At 41.4% G+C, this 26451-nt stretch overlaps 1 protein-coding gene across 1 annotated transcript in view; it reads left to right on the plus strand.

Annotated features, from left to right (window-relative positions):
- adgra1b (adhesion G protein-coupled receptor A1b) overlaps nucleotides 1–26451 on the plus strand; it is a 223123-nt gene that overhangs the window by 65490 nt on the left and 131182 nt on the right. Inside the window, 5 exon segments of the mRNA XM_028604301.1 lie at nucleotides 5782–5946; nucleotides 11850–12069; nucleotides 12635–12784; nucleotides 14116–14277; nucleotides 14601–14837. Of these exon segments, the coding sequence (XP_028460102.1) occupies nucleotides 5782–5946; nucleotides 11850–12069; nucleotides 12635–12784; nucleotides 14116–14277; nucleotides 14601–14837 (934 nt within the window).

Here is a 26451-nt window from a genome sequence, read left to right on the forward strand (position 1 = left end):
TCTGCTGCGCTAATATACCCAGAGGAAAAAAAGACGTTTGAAAACGTGCCGCCTGACATAAAATTCATATTGAGCAGAATTGAGTTTAGCCTATTGGTCCGGCCCTCCACAACAGTCCCTGATTCTCATGTGGCCCCTTGGGAAAATGAATTTCCCACCCCTTCCGTAGGACAACGTAGCCTATGTTGGAGACTGGCTAAATTAATTCACATACTACATCTAATTAGCTCATACGGGCTACTTAGGTGTGTAGAAGCTAGCTGCTATAGTCTGGGCTGTGAACATTAGGGTCTAACCATAGACTGTTAATGATTATAATTAACAGTCTATGGGTCTAACCCATTTACGGAGTCAAAACACGTGATTTGGCCTTGATTTGCATTATATCTGTTGTTTATGTTTGTGAAGAAAAGAAGGATGGCCCTCAGAACTAACAATGTGTGGTACTTTGACTTTCAATTGATTGTTTGAAAACATTTTATGGGATGGTCTGAACTAAAATTGCACATTATACCTTTCTAAGGGTCTTAAATGTCATGTGTGACATGTGTTATGTTGTTATTACATGTGTATACATTTGTATAGATGTTTATACATTTGTCTAGATTTTTCTTTAATTAAAAGCAAATTAGTTTTTGATTTATGACCCCTGTCCTATTTTCACTACATGGGAGAGATCCCCTGCCACGTTTTACAGTTTTTTTTTTTATGTAACTAAGTAACTTTTATTTAAAGTACATTTTAAATGAACTACTTATTACTTTTACTTGAGTAATTTTTCAGATAGGTATTTTTACTTGTACTTGAGTAATATTTCATCAAAGTATTGGTACTTTTACTTGAGTACAATATTTTAGTACTTTTTCCACCTCTGGTAAACAACTCTCCCATGTGATTCCAGCACATAGGTTTCAATAGAAATTGGTAGGGGTGTGCAAAAAAATTGATTCATATCCAATTTTTTTTTTTTTATTATTGTATGTCTACTCAGTCACATGGGAAAAGTAACTACATTTTCATACTGTGAATCGTTTTTTGAATAGAGAATCGTTTTTGAATCAAAAATCGATTTTGAATCGAATCTTGAGCCTACAAAAACATATAATCCAATCGTGATATTTTCTGAATCGTGCACCCCTAAAAATTGGTGGCGATATTGGACCAGTTGATTTGGAGAAAGAGAGAAACCGCAACTAGATAAAGGAAATCAGCACAAATGTCAAATGTCTGGTAATTTATTGGTGGGGCTGTTCTAATTCTTGGTGGGGCCTATGCCCACATTTCTTTGGGCGAAAACAGATTTCCACTCATAATCCTCTACATATGATCTTCTCTTTTTGTTTACAATCTAGTGGAGTCTGTCTTAATGCTCACATCGCTCATTGCTGAATCAATCCGCAAAGTGGAGAATGTTGGCATGTATCATGTCTAGTATTTGTAATATGGACATAAACTGGTATTTCCTACCAATTATATTACACTGTGTGACAATAGAAATCAGTTTGTGGGGTAATCTATGAATTCCTTCCATCCCTATATAATAGCTGTCCTCTGCAAATAGTCTGATAGAGTCCAATATGTCCTCTATATTATCTGTTTAGATTAAGTTTTCAGGGAGAATATGTCCTCATTGTGGTTTTTTTATATAACTGTTGCACTGTACAGCTGGATTGAGCCCAGACGGTTTCAATATAAAGCCCATCCACACTTTAAACTCCACTTGCGTCCTGTGGATAAGGGAGGATGTTGTTTTAAAGAGGGAGGTGGAGAAAGAGTCCAAGAGAGAGTTGTTGATTAAAGAATTGTGTGTGTGTGTGTGTGTGTGTGTGTGTGTGTGTGTGTGTGTGTGTGTGTGAGTTAGAGAAATCATCACAGTTGGAGAGTGAATCATTTCTACAGTATATTCTTACAGTGAAGTTAGAAATTAATAACAATACTTGAAAAAAAGCTATCCAAACTATTAAATGATTGGTGCACAAATTCCTCTAAATAGGCTAAAAATGTATTTACACACATGCAAACCCCTCACATGACAACCCCCCCCACACACACACACACACACGCGCACACACACTTGTTCTCAAGCTCAGAATGTCATCATCTCAGTCAAGCGTTCAAATCTGATTTAGTGCCTTTTAGAAAACCAATCAGAAGAGACAGGTTTAGTGGAACACAGAAGATGAAATCAGGACTTATTTTATTCATTTTCATGGCTCGCCCACAGAAAGTAATTGGAGCAAAGTCATGGGTCCGTTTGGTACAGGGTAGGTTAACGGCATCCTCTGATTTCCGCTTGTTTTCTCTTACAAAACAAACAGCAGTGGAGACGAGTTCACACCAGAGCACATTGTGATTTTCATTTGGACGCTTTTAAAGCCTTTATGTACAGTATACTAAGATCTATTTCTCTTGTGATAAGTTAAGACAGAATTAAATTGATAAAGTGCCTGATGTGTTCAATATACTAATCACAACAAATGAAAGCTACCCTTCCTGACGTCTGTCAGTCAAATGCTTTCTGTCTATACCAAAGTAACAAATAAGCTCTAGTGTTTTGAATCTAATAGAGAGGTAACCTGTGTATACTAAAGGTATAATATGCAGTATTTTTCCCAAAACTACAACGTATTGACTCCTACAGCAACAAAAAGATCCTTTCATTCATCACGTATGTGGTAGTGTTTGTATCTGCAGAGACCCTGCCCTGTGCATGTATTTCCTCTTTTCTTCTTATTTTGCTGTGTGCGGCACGTTTACAGAAGTCAGCAATGTGGGTGTGTAACCCCCAGCCAAAACTGTGTGCTGGTTGTGCAGCCCGCTCTCATTCCCAGGTACATATCTCCACAATCCAAATTATATTTAGTAGTGTATAAGGCATATACAGTATTTACAAAGTAATTCAGGAACAGGAACTTAACTACAGTAGTTATTTCACTCACCCCCACTAAGACGGTCAGCCCTGTAAGGACCATAAAGTTACCTGGGAATGTTGATAATACTATATTCAGTCCCTCCAGAAAAACGCGATTATACGATTGCATAATTCACTGCATAATCAGCCAATGTCTGCGGGGGCCGCATTTTTTCAAATACGCCGCACTTTTGCTGCATAAATTGCAGATTTCCATGCAAAATATGTGGGGCTTGCATGATTTCATAATTCCCGCATTTTTGTTGCAAAAAAGTCACATATCTTAGCAGAAAGTTGAAAAATGTTGCGTTTACTTCACACAAGAGCAGTCATTTTCCCCTGTTGCCATGGCAACATTATGAAGTGACGTAATTACGCGACGTGAACATCATCGAAAAGCAGGGTGTTGGGGAATCACATTTTTTTTTTTTTATCAAACCACAGTTTTAGCAAGTTCCCGAAATTTTTGCTAATTTTTCGCAATTTCCTTGCATAAAATTGCATAAATATCCTGCATTTTCCATCACATTTTTTAAGAAAACGTGCTGCATAATCAAGGATTTTTGCCCGCAATGATCACAAAAAAACTATATTGAATATAAATAATGCATACACACACACACACACACACACACACACACACACACACACACACTTTGTTACATACTAAACTATCTCAACTGCTGGATAGATTGCCATGACATTTAGTTCAGACATTCATGGTCCCCATAGGATGATAACTTTACATCTATCGTCATAATCAGGTCAAAGTTTTGATTTGTTTAATTTTAACTGTAAGTGCATCCTCACAAACTCTAATTTAACATAACTTTTTTTGCATTTCTAAAACATCAACAGCAAAGGTCAGGTTTACAGTATGTGTCTGGCAGAATCAAATCGCAAAGGCCTCTGTCTAAATGCACTATATAGGACTGAAAAATTCATATATGGAGAAATCCATGGTAGAGCAGGCAAATATGCCATTTTTTGCACTTAATAGACTTAAAATATATGTCACTTTTGTCTTCAAGCTGGCTCTTTTTCACTACCGCTACTCCTCTCTCCACCTTGATGTGCAATATGTTCATGTGGGTTGTGTGCTTCAGTTCTCTTAGTCCCATAGTCCACACACATGCTGGTCGGGTGCATTTTAAACTCTAAATTGCCAGTAGGTGTGAATGTGTTTTGTGTTTATGTGTAAGTTCCGTGATGGGCTAGGGTGTTTCCCTGTTTTTCACCCAGTGCATGCTGGGCCAGGCTCAGAGAGAGAGAGTGGTTGAGAGAAAGAGAGGCAGACAAGATGAAGGCATTTAACGTTTCTGAATAATATTTATATCTCTCACATTCTCTGAGAAACGTTTTCTGGGATTACAGCTTCTCCACATCAGAGACGCTCAGCCACTAATCATCTTTACTCTGAGAGATTGCAGTTTCTTGTCCAGCCAGTCACTTATCATTTTTCATGTCAACTCTCGTACTTCCCCGTTTTGTGGAGCATTGTTCCCTTAGTCGCATTTAAAAAACTTGCTTGGGTATACTGTGACTTGTATTAAGAACACACACGGCTTAATTCAATCACACACAAAGCAAAGTGTATATTGGACTACAACTGGATTGTATTTGGAAATTAAACAGTTGGCATTTCTCAAGGAGGTAGTATTTCCATGGTGATAATGCCCGTTGCTTAGCAATCTCCGCCAGCTTTTATCCTTTTTTTCGTAAGGACTAAAATCCTCAAGATTAGTCGCCTTGGCAAATGGCCTGCATTGACTCTTTGTCACTGTTTCACCATCCTTTGTTTAATCAGGCATTTTCCATTGAGATAGGAATCGCTGTGACAAAGTAGCAAAGATAAGCATGAGTAATGATCATTTTAAGTCCCGGCCAACATTTTAAGCCCTTGCATACTCATACACGCACAAGGGTCTATGAATGGATTAGATTTTGTGATGCAGACACATTCTTTTTTTTTTTTTATGGTCCATTCCTGATGAGGAGCTTTCTACTAACTACAGAAAAGTTGACATACATTCAACTTTCTGATTGATGCTCTGGTCGCTCAAAACTCCCAAAACGTGACGTCGGCAGATTTGCCGCTCTTTGCAGCTGAGAGAAGCCAGCTTCCATTGAAAATGAATGACTTCCGGTAACTTTAAGGCGCTGACACACTAACCCGATAATTGTTTGTTGGACAGTCTGGCGAGGTCAGTGACTCAAGTCTGTTCAATGTGTTCCGTGCCGTCGTCCGTCCGAGGGGCCGTTGGCCTTCATTTTGGCCGACCTGACATGTTCAGTCGGAGCCAGGGCCTTCGGGACTCACCCGGAAATGGCGAGCGGAATGAGCGTGACTAGAGTCTCTCTTTCTCGCTTAAAATGTTTTCAGAAACATGTTTCAGTGAACTATTGTAGTACAATATGAGATTGTATTCTGAACAAGCCGCCATGACAGTCTGGCTTTGAATTTCCGGAGAAAACAGACTCACGTGACGCGTTCGTCCAATCAGCTGCCAGTTTTCATTTTTTGGGCAACAATGCAGATTAGCGCCGCCTGCTGTTATGGAGATGTATTATGTCTCATCTCTTTGGTGTGTTCTGAGGCACTTTTTGGACCAACTCGGGGAGACTGATCAGTCCAACTGGCTTTTCTGCCGACGGTTGGCCGTCTGGTTGGTGTGTAACTGCCATTAGAAGCTCAAGTCGGCGGCGGTGTGTACGTACAGTTAAAGGACATTTGAAGCTCATAGGAAGAACACACACACACACACATACACACACACACACACACACACACACACACACACACACCACACACACAGACAGACATGTAACCCTCAAACTCACAGTTTTACACCTCTGTTCTTCTCCTCCAGTGAGGTCATCCTCTCCAACATCGACGTGGGCACCGCTGGCATCTGGGAGTGCCTGGTGACCAGTTCCCGTGGCAACACTTCTCAGCAAATGGAGATAGTTGTTCTGGAGACGTCCGCACCGTACTGCCCCGCTGACAGAGTCACCAACAACAAGGGGGACTTCAGGTGAGTCACCTCCCAGCGGTCACGTACGGCCGGTGCTCGGCCATGGGAGTTCAACTCCTAACACTATATGTATGCAGTATATATTAGGATAACGCTACAGCGCAACCTGCACACTGGGCAGAACAAAAGGTATATTTTGTAAGCTAAGTTTCAAAACGATGGCAGAGAAGTGGGTATACTGTATATTAGAGGTGTTGAAATTAATCAAATAATCGATAATCAATAATCTGCAGGCTCATTATCGATTATTTCTGTTTACAATTTAATGTAGGCCTAACAACATTTCTGTTTACATATTCTGTTATGTTGTGCACATTCAGGAAGTGCCATGTGCTCAGTGCTGTAGTTTTATGTATCAAATTTATTTTTCGTATTAGAGCACTGCAGAATGTTTTGTTTTTGAATCTTGAAAAGCTTTGAATGAAATATCCTACATGGCTTTAATAGAAAAATGTATTAGACGCATCGTATTGCATCGTGATGCATCGAGATATCGAATCGAATTGAATCGCTGACATGATAATCGTAATCGAATTGGGAGATCAGTGAATATTTTTTGATATTGGTGCATAACTCCTCATTGACACCGTGTTCAGACAGGTAGCGAAACTATCAGAGCAGATGGGCACCTGAAGGAAGCGTACAGCGCTTCGGAGCACAAGGGGGCGCTCCCGCCTCCTGTCTGAACCCAGCGTGAGGCTCATTATGGATGGCTGGATCTTTCCGGTGTTTCTAGCCATTTTGATGCGCGCTGCTCTTTCACCGGTCAACCTGTGGTGGGCACGGCGCAAGGCCAGATCCAGAATTTCTCCATTGAGGGAGAAAGAGTAGATGGGCTTCCAACCTCTTTTCACATTTATTTTTTTAACTTTCCTATGTTGGAAAACCATGTTAAACAAAATATTAATCCTGGCAGAATATTTTTACATAACTTTAAAAAGTGTCTGCAGCGGGACTTTAAAGGAATAGTAATATTTTGGGAATACACTTACTCACTATCTTGGCAAGAGTTAGATGAAAAGATTAATACCACTCTTGTGTCTGTACGGTAAGTACTGTATAAAGCTACCAGCAGCTTAGCACAAGAATGGAAACAGGCAAAGGGCAGCCGGGTTCTGTCCAAAGGTAACTCAATCCACCTGCCAGCATCTCTAAAGTTCACTAATTAATGTAATGTCTTGCTTACTTAAAGGAGAAATCCGGCGCAAAATTAACCTAGGGGTTAATAATACATGGGTACAGAGTCGATGGTTCTCTGTGAGAGGTTTTCATGCTAATCGAATGTGACCAGTTTTAGCGCAAACCGCTAATTAACTTATAATGCTAGTCGTCACGGGTAAAGTAAAAAGAAAATCTCTATTTCTACACCACTAACAAGGCTCAAAATAGCACCAAACTTCAACGGTAGCATAATGAGGATCCCTACATGTAAACCTAAGCATTGAGAACTTTGTAAGTGTACAGACAGTTTATTAAAAAGATAGATTATAAAGACCGTACCGTTCTCGTATACAGGCAGGCGCCATCTTGGGAAAACAGTCACAATCAGTCGAACGACGAATGCTATGCAACCAGTAACCAGTAACATAGCTCAAGCACGGCGTTTGTCATTCGACTGTTTTCCCAAGATGGCACCTGCCTGTATATGAAGAACGTAACTGTCTTCATAATAATATCTTTTTAATAAACTGTCTGTACACTTACAAAGTCCTGAATGCTTTGGTTTACATGTAGGGATCCTCATTATGCTACCGTTGAAGTTTGTTGCTATTTTGTGCCTTGTTATTGGTATAGAAATAGCGATTTCTTTTTACTTTACCCGTGCCCTGACGACTAGCGTTATAAGCTAATTAGCGTTTGCGATAAAACTGGTCACATTCGATTAGCATGAAAACATATCCCAGAGAACGGTCAACTCGGTACACGTGTGTTATTAACCCCTAGGTTCATTTTGCACCGGATTTCTCCTTTAATCCGTACAAAAAGTGTAAAACTGGTTTTATGGGGGGTTAACTCAAATTAAACCAAAAATGTATGTGTTAATTAGTAGCCCTTTGAGAGGTTGTCAGGCAGATTTTGTGACCTTCTAACAGAACCAGGTTGGCTGTTTCCCCCTGTTTTCAGTGCTCGTATAAGCTAAGCTAACTGGCCACTGGCTGTAGCTTCATATCTGAATACATACAGTACAAACATGGTTGTATCAATCTTTTTACCCAACTCTTGGAAAGAAAGCAAATAAGCCTATCTCCTAACAGCTAGGCCTGTTGCTATAGTCCATAAATCAATTAATTGCACGATTAAAAAAAAATCAGCTCGATAATTTTTCCGGCCACGATCATTTCCATTTGCATGCTTGTTTGTTTTCCTTCTCTCTCTCTCACTTTCTCTCTCTCTCTCTCTCTCTCTCTTTCTCTCTCTCTCTCTCTCTCTCTCTCTACCAAAGAGACTGGAGGACCATTCTCGGTTCATTAGCGTAATGAGGAGTGAACCCTCTTGTCAGTCGCATGGTCTTTGTGTGGGGAGGCGGGACTCCTGGCCATATCCTTGAATCTTAAAGGAAAACGCCGACTTATTGGGAATTTAGCTTATTCACCGTAACCCCCAGAGTTAGACAAGTCAATACATACCCTTCTCATCTCCGTGCGTGCTGTAAGGCTGTCTGACGGCTCCAGCGGCATCAGGCTAGCACAGAACATGCAGGTGAATGGTTCCAGCAATCCTACTGCTCCGAATAAGTGAAAAAATAACGCCACATGTTCCTATTTACATGTTGTGATTTATAGAATCACAGCGTGTACAAAAAACAACGTAACATGAGACACAGCCTTCTAACCGTAAACAAACCGGGAACTATATTATCAGGCGGAAGAATATAGTACTTGGGCGCAGTGATATGCTCGCAGCAAGCCTGTCTGAGAATATAGTTCCCGGTTTGTTTACGGTTAAAAGATGGCTGTGTCTCATGTTACGTTGTTTTTTGTACACGCTGTGACTCTACAAATCACAACATGTAAAAAGGAACATGTTGGCGTTATTTTGTCCCTTTTGTCACAATTTGGAGCAGTAGGCTAGTTGGAACCAGTTACCTGCAGGATTTGTGCTAGGCTAAGCTAATGCTGGAACCGCCAGACAGCGTTACAGCACGCACCGAGATGAGAAGGGTATGTATTGACTTGTCTTACTCTGGGGGTTACGGTGAATAAGATAAATTCCCAATAAGTCGGCGTGTTCCTTTAAGTGTCCTTTTCATTTATGAACTACTTCTGTGTAATAATTGGTAATGATCTGTTTCCTAAGCTGATACCAGGAGGTCTCCAGCTGAAAAAAACGCAATAGTTTAACCTCACAATATTTTAAGTCACCAGAGTCTACTGTATAAAAAAATTAGTATTGTAATCATTGCGCTCACTCTCTCTGCTATTACTCTCCATGTACAGTGCAGCTGAGGTACTTGAGCCTGCTTCTTGCCAGTGTCGTGCTGTTTTTCGTTCCACCTGACAAAAGTGTGCCACACCTGGTCTGCCTCGTGCCAGATGTGGCTCATTAACTGTTAGAGAGTATTAAGAATTGAGTATGTGCAGTAGAGCCTGGACAGTCCATATATTTAAATAATAATTGGATGTGTGATATGAAAACTACCCACAAACATTATGGCTCAAAATAGTTCGTCTTTATAGCGAGACTAATAAAAGAGGCAGAGCACTGGTTTCCATGACTCAGGTTCCACATTAAAAGAGGAACAAAAACCACACATCTCCTTGCCCTCCTCCATCTATCGTCCTTTATCCTGTCCTCCACACCTTGTGACCACCTTGAAACCTTGTGGTTGTCCACACACTCTCACATGCTCCACCTCTCCTCCCCCGTGGGTGTGCTGTTGTCCTGTTCACTCCTTTTGCAGTCGCTGTACTTCACAGCCCACTTTCAGCGCAGCAAGCACAGAGGCTTTGTTTCTGCTGGAGCACTGGAGTAATGGGCTGGAAAATGAGACCCCTATTTTGTTGGGGGTGAAATTAACGCCATTTATTACCAAGTAGCTGCTGTTGCAGGGAGAGAGAAAAAAGAGAATGCGTTGGGAAGCAGCGAGATGGCAGACCTCTACCCCCAGAACAGATTACTTGCCTACTGAATGCACTGCTCCTTTATTTTCATTTAGAAGAAGTCAAAAAGTGTTGCCACATTAAGCATAACTTTGGCTACTTTTCTGCAGAAGGGTTTTGATGTTGTCTTAAAGGTGCAGTAGGTAAGACATATAGAACTGTCATATTTGCTGAAACTGACCCTATGTTTGAGTAGAACTACATGAAGCAGGTAATAATAAAAAAAGAAATCTGGCTCCTCTGACACCACCTACAGCCTGTTGTGTGATTTGCAAAAATCCACCGCTACCGGTTCAGATGCACCAATCAGGGCCAGGGGGGGTTGTCTAACTGCGTGTCAATCAGGCTCAGGCACACGCATTCATTCTCCCTTGTGGGGGGAGGGGCTTAGGAGACCATTTTGGGCTTTAGCAGAACAGGGGGAGGGATTGAGAAGTTGTCGATGTTAAAAATGTTTGGCTAAGTCCTGGATCTTCGTAATCCTACCTACAGCAGCTTTTAAAGAGGAAATTGCAAAACATAAGACGCATGTTTCCCCGCTGATTGTACACAAATGAATCGGTATGTGTGAGCACCAACAGCTCTTTCCTAAGGCTGCACAGGGAATAAGCCCTTTAATCTACAAGAGCGCCAAGAAACAAAACCTGGAGTTCTTTTATTATCTGGGAATTGGAGCCATATGAAGTGGACTGTGAAAGTTTGGCTGCTTTTTTACACTCAAATGAGCTTTATTTTATTGAAACACTAACAGGCATTACCCAGAAAATGAAAATGTTCCATTTCCCCGTAAAATAACCCTGGCTCCTATCACAGGTTGGTCAGTAGAGCAGCTCTAGGACTTGGCTCTTGACGACTTTATTGACAAAGTCTCATTTCTTGCTCCAGAGGAGACTTCACTGAACTTTGCATGGCCATATGAACAGCACTTGTAATTACTCTTTTAGGCTGAATGTTGCTTTGCTAACATAATAAACCAAAACTAGCATTACTGTGTCATTTTCTTTAGTCTTTGGCCAAACAGGTAAATTGGGTCTCCAACCTAACGTTAGTGAAAGGTTTGACATATTGTAGTAGTTATGCCTGTAAGTTATTTCAAACAAACATTGTGATTGGGTCTGTTGCACTTTCATAAAGTTGTGTGACTCATGAGAGACAAATTAGAGGCTGAGATATTCTGACTTTTAGGCATGGGTATGGGTCACTAAAACTCACATTTCCCATGATTCAACTCGATAAAGTATTACGTTAGATCTTCCCTAGCTGTTAAGTTCCTGTGTCTTTCCCCCGTCCATGCACCGAGTTTGTAAAGCTTTTTGTTAAAAATCTTTATTTTCCAAAGCATAACAAAAAAAATAACAACAATGAAATCATCAGGGTATTTTTTTTAGACTGTACTTAGCTCATTCAATGCCACATCATACAACTGTTTTCACTGGCAGTAGTACTCCCCATGAAGAGTGAACAGATCTTGATGCGTGAAATTGGTGGAGTGCCCATTTCAGTGCATTCTGCCATTAAACAGAACAGTTGTTTAATTCTTATGCTGCACAAAGTAGAAATGAAATGAAGTTGATTAATAAAGTTAGTAAATACAGTTAAATAAGTCACAAATCATCACTTAGACAACCCATTGTTTCACAATCAAGTATCAGAACCTGGCAGTCTTCTGCAAAAAAATAATTAGAGCTAGCTGTAAATCAAATATGCAAATTAATAATTTCCTAAGTACAGGGAGTATGAAATTGCCATCTAGTGTACTGTAGCTTCCTAAACTCACTTCATTGCTGATATCTTGTGTGGCAGGTGGCCAAAGACTTTAGCTGGCATCCTCTCCTTTCTGCCTTGCGCTCCTGCCACCTTTGGCTCTGCCCCCCACCCCTCTGGCAGCGCTCCTCACCCCTCCAGCCAGAAGGAGAAGAAGGCCTGGCGGAGCTGCGACCGGGCTGGGCGCTGGGCTGAAGAGGACTACACTCAGTGCCCGTATGCCAGTGAACTGACCCGCGTGCTGTATGAGCTCACACAGGTATCAACACACGTGGAGAACAGATTCAGTCACACAATCTTTTCCTACACTCTTTTTTTTTTTTTTTTTTTTTCTTTCATTGTCAATGCATCCTTTCAAATGTACTCATGTTCAACATGTTGACTTTTACGTGTTTGCCAACCTGCTCACACTGTTTAACAGCAAGATTTGATAACTTCATATTTCTAGAATACAAAAACAAACCTCTCCGCTGATTCATCTGTAGCCTGCCGGTATTTGCAGATCTGTACATGTAAGCCTTTATACGCATAATACAAACTGACTGATGACAAGCTGTTTTTGTTCTACATTACTCATGGGATCACTGTACCACGTTAAAGTATTCAAGATCAAAACTACATGCATGGCATTAAAATAGAAATAAAGTGATTTATATGTATTACATGTTGTCAGAGCTGGTGTGTGTGTGTGTGTGTGTGTGTGTGTGTGTGTGTGTGTGTGTGTGTGTGTGTGTGTGTGTTCATCTGTCTCTGCCAAATTATGATGATAGGCCGCGTGATCATCCTCTTTTGAATATTGCTGTTTATTTGCCTTTGTATTCCAGATAACTATTAATACCACCAATGCTCAGCCTTTAGGCCAGCAGTTAGTGGCCTTCACCAGCAGGGCGGCACACTTCACCGATGTCATGGATGTCATCTTCGTCACACACCTGGTGGAGAGACTGACAAGGCTGGTGGAGAAACATAGAGATGTAAGAGTGGACACACAGATACACCACAGCCAGTTTACTTCAAAACATGTGATCTGAGCCTAATGGTACGTGTCCACTGGCATGCGTCATTTCCACGCTTCCCTTTCATTGTCTATGTCAGCAGCTTGGCAATGCATTTTGGTAGCGTCCCGAATGCAGTGAAGACAGATTGATCAACTGCATAGATTATTTCACACATACATTTCGTATTTTCGTAAAAGAAGCAAAAGTTTCCAAACGAGCCGCCATGTCGGTCGGTCAAATCAGGTGCAACCATTGTGGTTGTAGGATGGTGGAGCCTGTTTTCTGTTTGTCAGTGGTCATTAAGAAGAAATTGATAACTGATAAAATGGCAACCAAAAAAAACGCCCCTGTGGACACGTACCGTAAGTAGTAAGTAAAAGTAGTTTCCAAAGTCTGACGCTCTAACTGAAGGGGAACTTCTGTGCTCATATTGTTAGCTGCTACTCCTGTTCTGACAGTATTCACGCATGTGCTCGGTCACAGTTTTCTGAAAGCAATGACTTTCTGTTGATAAGGTCAGGGAATCTGTTGACTAAGCTCACCTAGAGTTAACAATGGCTTCTCAAGAGCCCTAAGACACAGCAGGAGCTGCCTAAAAAGACATTGCAACACGCTGGCGTTCTGGCTTCAATCCTTCAATCCATTCCAGACAGCTTAACTTTTCACCTCGTACACGTCCCTCTTGCTCATGGCGGCGTTAGACCTGAATGGCAATTATGGTTCTGAAGATTCATCTTTTTTTTTGGGCAAGCCGTGTTTTACCTTAGCTGAACTTCTCTTCTGTCTGAGGCCGGGCAATCAGCGGGCTTCACGTAACACTGAAGGCTAGGTTGTGCAAGGGGAAGGGTGTAGAGCTTAGTCAGTGAAATTAATCAATAGTAGCTCTCACTTGTCCAATTACTCATCATAGGTCGCTCGGGAGGAGATATTATTAGGAGATACTTTGGGAGTTTTATCACTCCTAAGACAATAGCTGATGAGACCACCCTCATTCATCCAATAAGGAGCAGTCAAATCAAGCAACAATGAAAAGTACAGTAAGTAAATAGCAAACTGCCATCCCAAGGAACGATTATGCCCCATTGGAGCTGCTAATCTAAATTAAATCTCCCTATAATGAATGAAGCCACCATTTCCTCCCTCACAATTCTGACTAGAGATTATAAATGGGCCTGTTGTTGCGGATATGATTGATGTACATGATGAGTTTGTGTGTGTGTGTGTGTGTGTGTGTTTTTGTTCCGTACAGTTTGTGTACTTGTGTTTATGCATCCCGTTTGCATTCATGTCTGCTTGTGTTTCCACAGCTAGGGGACTACATATCAGACATAGCCAGCAACATGATGCTAGTGGAGGAGCATATCCTGTGGATGGCGCAGAATGAGGCCAGAGCGTGCACTCGCATCGTCCAGTGTGTGGAGCGCATCGCTGACCTGGCACTGACCGGAGACAATCGGGTCATTTCCAAGGTGTGGCTGCACTTTGGAACAGTAACACCCACACTCACGGCCACACTCAGTCAGGGCAAAGGTTGATTGTCTGACTAAATGTCCCATAGCTTTACCTTCTTCTTTTTTTCTTGCAGCCTAGAATAATCAGAAGTTAATTTGGCTCTAGCAGATAGCTAGAATAAGGCAAGAGAAAGATAAATTGCTTCCTTTGTTTCTTTTCGCTTCCGTCTTTTTTTCCCCCCTCTCTGCTGTCACTTGGGATAAAAGCATCTGCTTAATGACTAATATAAAAATCTTCCGCCACCCCCAACCCTTCCTCCTCTCCTCACCCCCCCTCCCAGGTATCTGCTAACATAGCTCTGGAGGCCTTTCTGATCCACCCGGCTAACTTCCTCGGTCTGTCCTGTACGGCACTTCAACGGCCCCCGTCATCATCCGCCACCTCGGCCCACCCTGACAGCCCCTCCCACACTGACAAGGACACGGGCAGGGAGCGTAATGCCATGGGGGAATCAATGCTCAACTTCAAATGCCACACTGTCAACAACAGCGGCTCACCGGCCAGTCAGCTCATCAAGGTAAGGCAAAAGTTAATAAATGGTGTGAAACTTTCCAAAGTATGCCGTTCTTTTGTTCGGCTCTGTCGGCAAACTCCACCGAATCCAGCCTGAGGTCTGGAAACAGCGTTCAGTGTGGGCTTCTCTTTCTCACTTCCCACCGGGTTTTATTTTTTTTAAGGCCACACACTTTTGTATTTTTTGACACTGTGTTCAAATGCAAATGTGAGAGAAGGAGGAGGGAAGATGCTCTTAACAGAGGAGAAAGAAAGCAACTGAGAGGGAAATAAAATAGAACAGCTTGTACAGCAGCTCGTGGGCACGATAAAATTAATTCTCCAACACTACACAGTTGAAGCATGCAGGATGGATTACCACCTGCCGTTAAGTTGTTGCCTATTTGTCCTGGCAAGATGACACCTTGTTTGGGTTTGTTGGCACGCCATATATCAGCTGGTGATAGGTGGGGGGTTGTAGTAGGGGCAGGACCTGCAAATAGGACGGCAATTTGGTAGTCAGTGAACGCCGGCCACTCCCCTGTGATGAATAAGATGGCCTTGCGTCCCTGTCACTTTAAATCAACTACGGCCCCACCATGGCCTGGTTGTAGCCATCCCAAATGACAAATACCACGCCAACAGACGAGGGACACTGTGCATCTGCAGACGGCAGGCAAAACATTCAACATCCCCTGGCACTGAAGTGGCATAGTTCTGAAACATTTGAACAGTTTGCACCCTCTAGCTATTCACTCCGCCGATGAATTCATCAGTGTGCATGTGGGTGTACCCTGTCTGTGCATGTCAGTGTGTATCAGCGGGAGAGAGTGCATGGGTGTGTGTTTGTCTTTCAGTCTGCGTGCTTATTTCATTTCCCTCATCATCTTCTTCGGTGGTGAGACGGTGTCAGGTCTCTGCGGTTTTGTCAGCAATTACAGCCTTTAGTTTTAGCTTCAGGCTATGTGTAGAATGTGTGCAAATACTGTATGTAAGTGTGTGTTTCTGGAAGCGAGCTAAGTCAGCTGTATCGTGGGGAGGACAATATTACAGTTTTAGAGGCCGCTCCACAACTTTGCTCAAAATCAACACTTGACAATTTCCACATGGACTTGTGAGGCAAATGTAGAGAAAACATGTTTTTCATAGTTTTGACAGGTTTCTCTACACTGTCAAGTTAAAGTGTGTAAAAGCTGGGCTGTTGGGCATAACCCCGAGTCTTGGCACTGTGTCCTTGAGTTTCATACTCGAACATGAAACTCCCAGTACGGTGCATTTGGCTTTTCACAAACTGTAAATATGGATGTAGTGGTGACGCGTGGTGCACTCCAAGCAGGGTCCAAAATTAGTACCCGCCAAACACTAGTAAAAATCTACATTGTTGAATAAAAAAAATTAGTACAGTTGCCATTGGCGGTTTGCTGAAAAACTTGTAGGCCTACTTCACTACAACACACAAGTTGATTGGCCACATTTTGTTTTGCATCTGCACAGTGGTGGCGCCTTGCAACATATGACTGTCAATAATTGTATCGCAATTCTTTGATTGACTCTCACTGTCCACTTTGCTGTGGTTATGCTTACGATTTTGACCAGCTCACCCGGAGACTGAAGGCAGGACACATTCAGAAACCCTTAGCTCACTCAAAACAACATGGATGTTTGTTTGTTTTTTTTTCAAAGTTTGTATGCGTGTGGAAGCACCGGAGACACAAAACAACAGCCCGAATCCCAGAAAAAGTCATTATGAATATGGGCACTTTAATGACATCATATCTTCAATGCTGATTTATGGCCGGTTGATAAACATTTTGGCCGGTAATGTTTTTCAGTTTGCCAGCCATTGGCAGAAAGAGCAAAAAGATAATTTTGGAACTTGACTCCAAGGCGTCTAATCATTGCCTAATCTCAAGGAAGAGTGCTTCTCCTAAAGCAGCAGATTTACATGTAAGAAAGAAAACTCCTATCTTGTATTCACCTCTCCGAAGTTTAACTTTGCATGCATTAATGCTGCCTGTAATGACTTTTTTTTTCTCTGAGTGATGTTAGACGAATGCTTGTGTCTCTGCAGTTCTTAGAGCAAGAAAGCTAATTTGCTATATTAGAGGCTTTCCATCATGTTATGTAAAAAATGAAGATGTGCTGTGTAATTGCCTCTCCAGACAATCACTCATATCCTGACTGCATTACCTGTATCAGCAGTACAAAGCAGTGGTATTATGTATACATTACTGACTTACATTAAGACGGGGGATCATTACTGTATCACTGGCTAGCTGGCAGGGAGAAATCATAATAATAGTAGGTTAGAACATAATAGGCTAAAGCCATAATGTGTCTCCTTTACGTTTTTATCTTGATTTAACAAGGCACGTTGACAAGAACATCACATAAATGAAGTTCCCAATTCACAGCAGGAGTCTGGGGGAGTGCTTGTAGGTAGCGAGAGGATTACACACATTTAATTTCAATCAGACTCAAAAGGAGTTTGACTTATCTATTATATAAACCTATTGACCTAAGAGGACGATGTTTTAAAGATATATTATTGCAGAATTATTCTGCACAAACAATAAAAAGAGGTATCATTGGAATGAATCCACTGGCTGCATTTTGGCATTTCATTAGGGAGGGACAGCCAGTTTTTTTGGTAGCACTCTTGCTTTGAGAGACCTGCAAAATTTGGGTAGTTTTCTGAGGAAAAAAAATTAAGAAGTGAGATTAAGAAGTGTAATACTATTTCCACCTCATTTAACATGTCCTCCCTGGGAGCTTCACCCTCTCACACTAAAGCTGCCCAGTTTCCACAGCTCCTGCTCCTCTGCAAAAGTTGTGGGGATGAAGAGCGCCACCCTACTCGAGAGCACACCCCTCTTTCTACCGTTGACAGGGCATTGTGATACTACTGATAATCTAGCACATGCTCTGTCTCACACACAGACGAGCAGACACACACAAAGAATTCATATCCAGGCCATTTTCTGCTGTGTAATTGTTGGGACAGTGTGTTGATAAATAATCAAAATTGCATATGTGACATTTTCTTCCCTCTTTTCATACACTTTTATAATTTCATTTTTGACTACTTTTACTACTAAGTTCAATATTGCATTTTATTAAATTTAAATATTCATTTGTTGAGCTGTTAGTAGTTATCTTTTGGAATTTCACAAAGTTAGTATTAAAACTTTTTACATGTAATGCAAACACCACATGCAAATATGGCTTTCAGGCCAGTAGCTTGATGGTATTCTTTGCTTCTGTTGAAAGTGTGAACGTCCTCACTCAGCTAAATGAGTTGTAGATTGAGAGTATATAGAGTAAGCATGAAGATCTTCCTGATGGAACTTTTAGCTTCATATAAACTTAACACAAAAAGTTGGGAAATTTGTGTTTAGTAAATTATTTCTCTGTAGTAACAACGCTTTTTGGCAACAAATCTTATGCCGTTGGAAAGCCTGTTTAGTTCCCTTTCAAATGGTGCCCCATTTGTAAGGAACATGCATTTGTGGGATGAGCAGCAGCGCTGAGTATGTGGCTTGCGCCCATGAAAAATTTGCCAAATCTTCTCTGCCAAAAAGCATTGTTACCACAGAGAAATAATCTACCAAACACAAATTTCCTCACTTTTGTGCTAAGTTTAGATGCACGACAACTCACTCACTAATTCCCTTATTATTACTATTATTACCCAACGCTTCAATTTAATTGCATAATGCAAATGTCAGGAGTCAACTGAGCGATGAGCATGTGGCTCAAGCTGTGCCACCAACAGTTGAATGTATTTCAATCATAAGAGACTTCGTTGCAGATATGCAAATATTTATTGTAGAAAAGCATAATATGAAATGTACATGAATGTACAGAGTCTTTGGGGATTAGACTCCATCATTAAAAATATTTAAAGGGGTAGAGAAACAGACATATTCCCCCCCGATGGAGCCTAGACACTGGTGATAGCAGAGAGAGAACCTGGAGGCCGAACGAAGGAGCTGTCTGCCGGAAAGGGACTCAGGCTGCGTTGGTTGACGACGCCCGGAGGTGGAAGGGGAGGAGGAGGGTTGCACGTTAGCCTAAAAAGACAGCTGATAGCAAGGAGAGAGACATTTAAAGCAGGATGTCATGCTGTGATTGGATCATGAATTTCGTGGCCAATTCTGATTGGTTTACTGGAGAGTGAACCCCTCTTAACAGCTGAATAGATTTAGGGAGAGATAGTGGTGATTGCAGTAAGTACAAGTCTTCCTGAAAGAATTTGCGCTGAGCTTCATTAGAAGAAGCCCAGAGTTTCCCCTGCTTTATAGGCTACAGTCTGCCTGATACATGAGATTAATGTGACGAGAAGTGCTTTGTTTACCAGAATCATCTATATCCGATCGTTAAATGTTGATTCTTTAATTAACACTATGTTTTTGACTAAAGAATCCCCGCCAAGGAGGTTATGTTTTTGTTTAGGTTGTCAGTTTGTTTGTTGGTTCGTCGGTCAGTAGGATTACGGGAAATCTACAGGCCCCATTTTTGTGAAATTTAGTGGAACGATGTAGCATGGGCCAAGGAAAAACCCATTACATTTTGGAGCTGATCCAAATCACAGGCCAGATACACAAATTATTTTTCATTGTCGTTAACATTGCAAGATAGGGCGTTATGTGGTCGGAATAATTGGAAAAATTAAATGTGATAATTCACACTGCATTAACATTGTAAGATAGGGCATGCCTTGGCACAGGTCTGCGATCTTCAATTGCCCTTCTAGGTTGAACTCATACCGCTGATCCTGACAGAATTAAGGTTTTCTGCTAGTTTTCTACAAACGATGTGTAAAGAAAGTCAGGATTGAAAGGTTTCCATTCTCGGTTGGTACCTATTTTTCACCACCTTGATGAGTTCGTTCCACTGCTTTACAATAGTGTTGATGTTGCAGCCGAAGGTGTCTCAACTCGGATGTTTCTAACACATAAGGCTTGTGGCCTTATATCATCTTATATTCGAATGCTCAAAGCATCAAGTGTAAGTGTTGCCATGACAATAAGTAAACCACACATCATTCAGCTGAATTGAATCTCATACTTGTGGGTCTCACAGCAGGCTGCCTAAGCCAGTGTTAAGTTGGGGGATGAAGTAATGTTTATACACCTACTAAAGGATGCATCCAATTAATACCAAAACCACCCTGTGTTTAAATGAAGCATACAGGTCCTGTATACTTCTGCTTCTGATTAAATGTTATGTTCTACTAGCCATTTGCCTACTTTAGCAAGTCACAGTATTTCCAAGCCCTTATAGTGTGACTGAGCCGCCACAGTAAATACTTCCTCTTTGGATTATGGAGTCTGGCGATCCTTTTTTTCTTGTTAAAGGGGAAATTTATTCTTGGGACACGTTTGTTTCTACTGTTTCAACTGAATTGTATTACTGTTGATAGTGTTTGGATGCTTTCAACAGTTTGTTCGAATTCTGCATTAGCAAAACACAACAACAACAAAAATTATAAAATCTTTACCTGGACAAGTGACTTTTGTGCATGGACAAGTGAAACGTAAATGTACTTGTCCAAAGGACAAGTTAATGTCAAGCCCAGCAGGGGATGTAGTGGGAGATATCATGTCGGATCAGCCATTCTGAATTTAGGAAAAGGGCTGTTGTGTGAACATTGGCATATTTTTTCCCACCAGGAAGGTGGCATGTGTGTTCAGAGTACAAACTCAAAAAATACACACACACACACCCACACACACCCACACACACACACACACATGCACACGCACACGCACACACATACACACACACACACCACAGCCCCCTATGACTCATCAGTCAGCCTGTATAACACTACTCAGTTTAACAGCTTACTGCGAAGGCTGCAATAGACACACAGCACCACCGCTTGTTATCCAGCAGTGGAGAAACGACAAAAATACAAACCGTTAGAAAGAAAAGAATAATCCTCGTTGGCACATCATCATGATTCATTTTGTAAATTTTTGTTATTTGTTGGCCAAAATATAGACCGTTAAGTTATTTGTCAAGATTATAATTTGTCATTGAATTATATATGCACCAAATCAGTTAGCTCGTATAAGCTTGTGTGACGTTGACACACATGTCTTTATTGACTTCCAGTGTCTATGTCAACAGTGGTCGGCCCGAGTGTCATTAACTAGAACAGTGGCACACAAACCTTTTAAAAAGGGCTTTAAAAGTGATTAATAGGCTAGCTCCTAAAAACCTGCAGACTTCTCCATAAACTCGGCTTGGCTGTCCACTCCATCCTCATGTAATTGACTGACTGGCTAAGCATTCTGCTCTCTGTCTCACTCTGGTAGAAGCTCAGCACCGTTTCGAGCCATTTGTGTCCAACTGGACTAAGACACACAGCATATGGCCCTGCTGTGCCAACACCTTGCCTAAAAGTGGTGTAATTAAACAGCCTTACAACATCAGCAACTTAGGTAATGCACTCTATTGCAAACCTATGTCTCCTGATTGATTTTCTGTATTTTTACAGATACAGTTTGTCTGATTGTTACAGAGAAAAGTCAAAAGAGAGAGGAAACTAAACTGTATCTTTTCCTTTCTATGCTTAACATTAATAATAATACAAAATATAATACTGTCCCTGTTATACTTGTACATTCAAAGGGAGAAACTTCAGGGGCTTCAATATGATGAGCATCCCAGTGGTCTGATGTAACGAGTCCTGTCTGGACTGTGTCATGTCCTCCTCTTTCTCCCAAATGTTTCTTGTCGCTCTCTATTAAGCCATCAAACAAAAACCAAAATACGAAATCCTAACTAGCCCTATTAGTCTCTCAACTACTGAAGCAGCATACCGTAGATGTTCCACCCTGGAAACACATTCAAATATACTGAACCAACCTGGTGTTGGAGGATCACTCTGTTGGTGCCGGCCAAATGTAGTCCGCTAGCTTATGTGACAAAAGAAGGGGATCCAATACTGGCTGTCTTCAGGCTGATGATTTAAAAACAAGACGAAGAATCTACAGCCACACTAGCAGCTCTTTAAAGCCCCTTTCCCACTGGTCAAAAACAACACTAACACCCACTAACATCTGGCTTTTGTCTTTCGTGAGAAAGGTTACAATTGGCATTCATTCCTGGGACCAGGGTGTGATTTGCTGGGGGGTATGCGTTGGATTTCTATATATCATCTACTTCACCAATAGTCTAGACCATATATTAATTATATACCTTAAATAGAAGTATTTTAAACTAAATAAAGCACTGTAACGTGAACAGTAGTAACATAGAACGATAAAATCTGAGCAGCAGTTGCTGGTTGTATTTAGCAGCTTCAGAGCTCCGAGACGCTGGCTACCAGCGGCAGGTGTTCAGCTGCCAATAGGTGACTGCGAGCCGGTTACAGGCACCGCCAGATGACTGTCCTTTCAGGGGGCCATGGGAGTTGAGTTAAAGGGGTATTTCACCATTGGAAAGATGAATATATCTTTAAATTGGGTCACTTATGTAGTAGAAATGTGAAATCTTTTTAGAAATTGGTGGCTTCTAGGCCGAGAAAAGCCAGAAAATGTGTTTTTGGCTCATGTGGATGAAAGACACCAAATCCCAGAATGCACTTGCTTCGCTGCTTTAGAGTCTACTCCCAAGTCACGCCTACCGTTTACAGACACAGTCAACTCAGCTCAAGTGTGTTTTATTGTCATTTCCACCACACGAAACAACGTCTTCACCGTGGCTCTCTATTTAAAATATATCAAAACGACATTATATAAACGACATACGAAACTACTGAAGCTACATTTCTTGCACGCACATTATAAGTTCAGCTAACACATAGCTACTAGCATTAGCGCTCGGTGGGCTGTAAACACTGATAAAAAAACAAGTAAATTTGTGTGGAATGTAGAATGGTCGGCATTTAACAGTCACAAATTCCACCAGCGGTTAGCAGTTAGTTGGATACAAGCACCACATTTCTGCACCAGGCAGTCCGTGTTAACACAGCCTCCCTCCACTAGCTAGTCTTACCCGGCGACAGAGCAGTCCGGTACACTGTTGTTCAGCAATGTTTCCACAACAACAAAAACACAGCAGTCTCTGAACTTGCGTTGGGAGTTTCGTTGAAGTTGGATGTAGTCCAGTTTGTTGTCTAATGAGCGGACACTTGCAAGCAGGATGGATTGCACAGGTGGCCGGCTAGTGTTAGCTTTCCAGCAGCACTCGTTACACGTTCCCCGCTGATGATGTCCCCTTACCGGCCAGAGGCATCGAGCAACACCGCTGGTCTCCGTGGCAGGCGGGCGAAGCTTGCATAGTGTGTCTAGTATTCCGTCTGTAATAAAGTTTCCTGCATATTCTCCGATCTGTACCAATGTGTCCCGGTGGTACACATTTGCGGTAGTTTGAATGCACATAATTGTTGTAAAGGTTTTCTGCTGAAAAGACCATGGATGTATGAAGAGAACAAAAAAAGAACGGAGCTCCCTTTTAGCAAAGATTCAAGATGGCTGACGCTCGTTTTGCTTCGCCAATACTCGGAGAAAGACAACAGTCCAACCCACTATGGGCGGGTTGAAAACACGCGGAAGTAGCTCCTACTACTGGCTGTAGTGCATTGCCTCTGGGCACAAATGCCTCTGATGACGGAAAACAACGGCTTTTTTTCCAGACCCACAATACAGAGAAATCTCAGTCTCAGAGGGACATGAGGGAGGGAAGCACGGTCATTCAAAAATACTAGCGTGTTTTTGCTGATGCAAAGCTTAATGCTAAATCTGTGAAGTATCCCTTTAAGCAAGAAAAAGTGGGCGTCATTGGCGCTGACAGTTAAGATTAGGCATCAAAACGACTAGTTAAGTTTAGGAAAAAGATCAGATTTGGATTAAAACACTCCCAAAGAAAGTATTTTGTTTTTGCCGTATTGTGATCTCCGCTGTTTTATGTTCATTTTGAGATTATTTTCCATTGGAAATTGAAGTTCATAGATAAGTGTTTTGGCATGGCTGGCAGAGTGGCACTATCCATGGTATTAAAAGGGGGATGTAATTCTTGCATGTTTTGTTTTGTTGTGCATGATCAACAACAACCCCTCTGCTTTCTTCACAAATCGCACCCTGCCCGGGAAAATTGACTCTGTGGTAGTCAAGGGTATTTATCTGCTCCAGCTCCGATCGGCCGTATTGGAAACATGACACCCTGGTGAACACACTCATTTTCCCCACAGCTTGTCGTCTTTCTCGGTACCTTCTGTTACTCTTAATTGTCTCAGCCACAGATTTGGTCCGTCTCCATGCAAGCAGCGCTCAAACAACATTCTAAATTAGTCGGCACAGTGTTTTAAAAAGAGCGACAGAATAAGTAACAGATAAGGAAGTAATCGCCGTAAGATTTTCACTGGCGTCCATGCCACTATCCCCGTTTTTACAGTTTGTTTCGTGATGTCGAAGATGACGCACCAGAAAAAACTAAAACAGAGAAAGGATACTCTCATCTCCTGGCAATGGGAAAGGAGGCTTTCTCCTATTTGTAGTGGGTTTGCCAGTTTTCAGGCATATTGAAGCTATAATTTAAATTGTTATCTCAGTATGCCAGCATGCCTACAAGGACAATGTGAACATGTTGATGTTTAGCAGGTAAAATGTTTACCATGTTTACCATTTTAATTTGGTGTTAGCATTAACATAATAGCTTTAGCAAAACCAATTAGCCCATACACAGAGTATAGCTGTGGATGATAGGAATGTTCACTAAGTGTTTCATCATAAACCAAAGTATTGAACCAAATACTTTCAAATTTTGATCTGACGATGGTGCAAGATGAACATTTAATTGATCACCAGTGTTATTGCAATTCAGCCTGAGGGTATAATTAACATCTGGACCAATTTCATGGCAATCCATCCAATGATTGCTGAGACATTTAACTCAAAATCACACGTCGACTTCATGGTGTCGCTAGAGGGAAAGTCACCAAAGTCATAAGGATTCATCCTCTAAGGGCCGTGAATGTGAAAAAGTGAAAAGTGTTTTAAGCGCTTGTGCCAATCCATTAAATAGATGTTTAGATATTTTATAGTACCTGACCTGCTGGTGGAACTAGATTAAAAAGTCAGGGAATTACCAAAGTTACATGAGGGTTAGTCTCGCATTGCCAGACCTTCCTCCACAACACTGCGGAGGAGGCTCTGGCTAGTCCACACAGCATTCTGGGATGGGATAAATGTGCTATGGTTTATTGGCATTTCTTTAAACCAATCGCAATCGTCTTTGGCGACGCTAAGTGCCGGACGGAGCAACAGTGCCTCTGCAAAATAGCCTCGGGAAGGAACTTGTCTTGGTGGAACATGTATACCTTCAAAAGTTGTTTTAGTCTTGCAACAGAAAACTCAGATTGGACAGATAGTCTAACTAGCTGTCTGGATTTACCCTGCAGAGATCTGAGGAGCAGTTAACCATAGTCCTCACAAATCCACCAGAGTTTAGAATTACAACGCAAAGAAAGCGGAAGGTAACGGACATCCAGCTGTAAAGAGTGACATCCGCCGGAATTTCCGGCAGCACCGGAGCAATCCAGGAAGTGGAACGTCATGGATATATAAGGGTTGATTGTCATGACAAGGATGGATGCCCGTACCAAATATCAAAGCAGTTCATCCGATAGCCATGCCATGCCGCTACCATGCCTAAAAAGATCCTTTTCTGTGCGTCTGTTCCTGATCACACAAAAGCAAGTGTCATTAAGAAAGCAATCGGTGTCAGATTGTAGTTCAATCATTATCCTCTTGCTATGAATGTATCTGAGTAAGACATGTGTGCATGCTCAAATCATGCCTGAATATTATAATATACTAAAATATTTAAATGCTAACCTGATGTTCCATTTAACTGGGTTAAGTAGAGTAATTACAGTGTCATACTTGACATTTTACATGTTTTGTAACCTCAAACAAATACGAGAGGTATCCGATGTTTCTCAGATTCCCGGTAAGATTCTATTTTTACATTTTTGTGTAACGAGCATCTCACCCACATATTAATATAACAACATTGCACAAATGTAGTAAATGTAAATGAACAAACATTGTTCTGTAGTCACTGACTCAATTTGATAGCAGACCTCCTTCTTATCTAGCACACACTGTTTCAAAGGTCTGCCTAAAACCTAATTGGTAGGGAATCATCTGACTTAGCGAATGCTTTGCTTATTGAACGTTTCCAAAAAAAGTCACCATCAAAAACCGTATGCCTTCTTGTCCTCACACAGAGTAGAAAGTCGAAAGAATTTGTGAACAAATATTTGACACAGATAAAAAAAAAAAAGAAATGTCACACTCAAACCTTTTCTTGTGTGCTTGAGCTTAAAAAAAGGTCAGGCTAGGTGATGTTTTCAACGCTAGGTTGTGTATATTTAGGTGATTGACAGTTGTCACAGGGTATTTATGGTGCAATTGCAAGGGTTTTATTAGAGTATTCAAAACAACACATTGGTTCCCAAAGCAAGTGGAAATAATTCTGAGGTATAGAAACTATATTTAACGATATTTACAACAGAATGGCGAGATAAAATAGTTAAAGTGCTCATATTATGCTTTTTGGCTTTTCCCCTTTCCTTTATTGTGTTATATATCTTTTTTTGTGCACGTTATAGGTTTACAAAG

This window comes from Perca flavescens, chromosome 17 (genome assembly GCF_004354835.1).
Source record: "Perca flavescens isolate YP-PL-M2 chromosome 17, PFLA_1.0, whole genome shotgun sequence".
Lineage (NCBI taxonomy): Eukaryota > Metazoa > Chordata > Actinopteri > Perciformes > Percidae > Perca > Perca flavescens.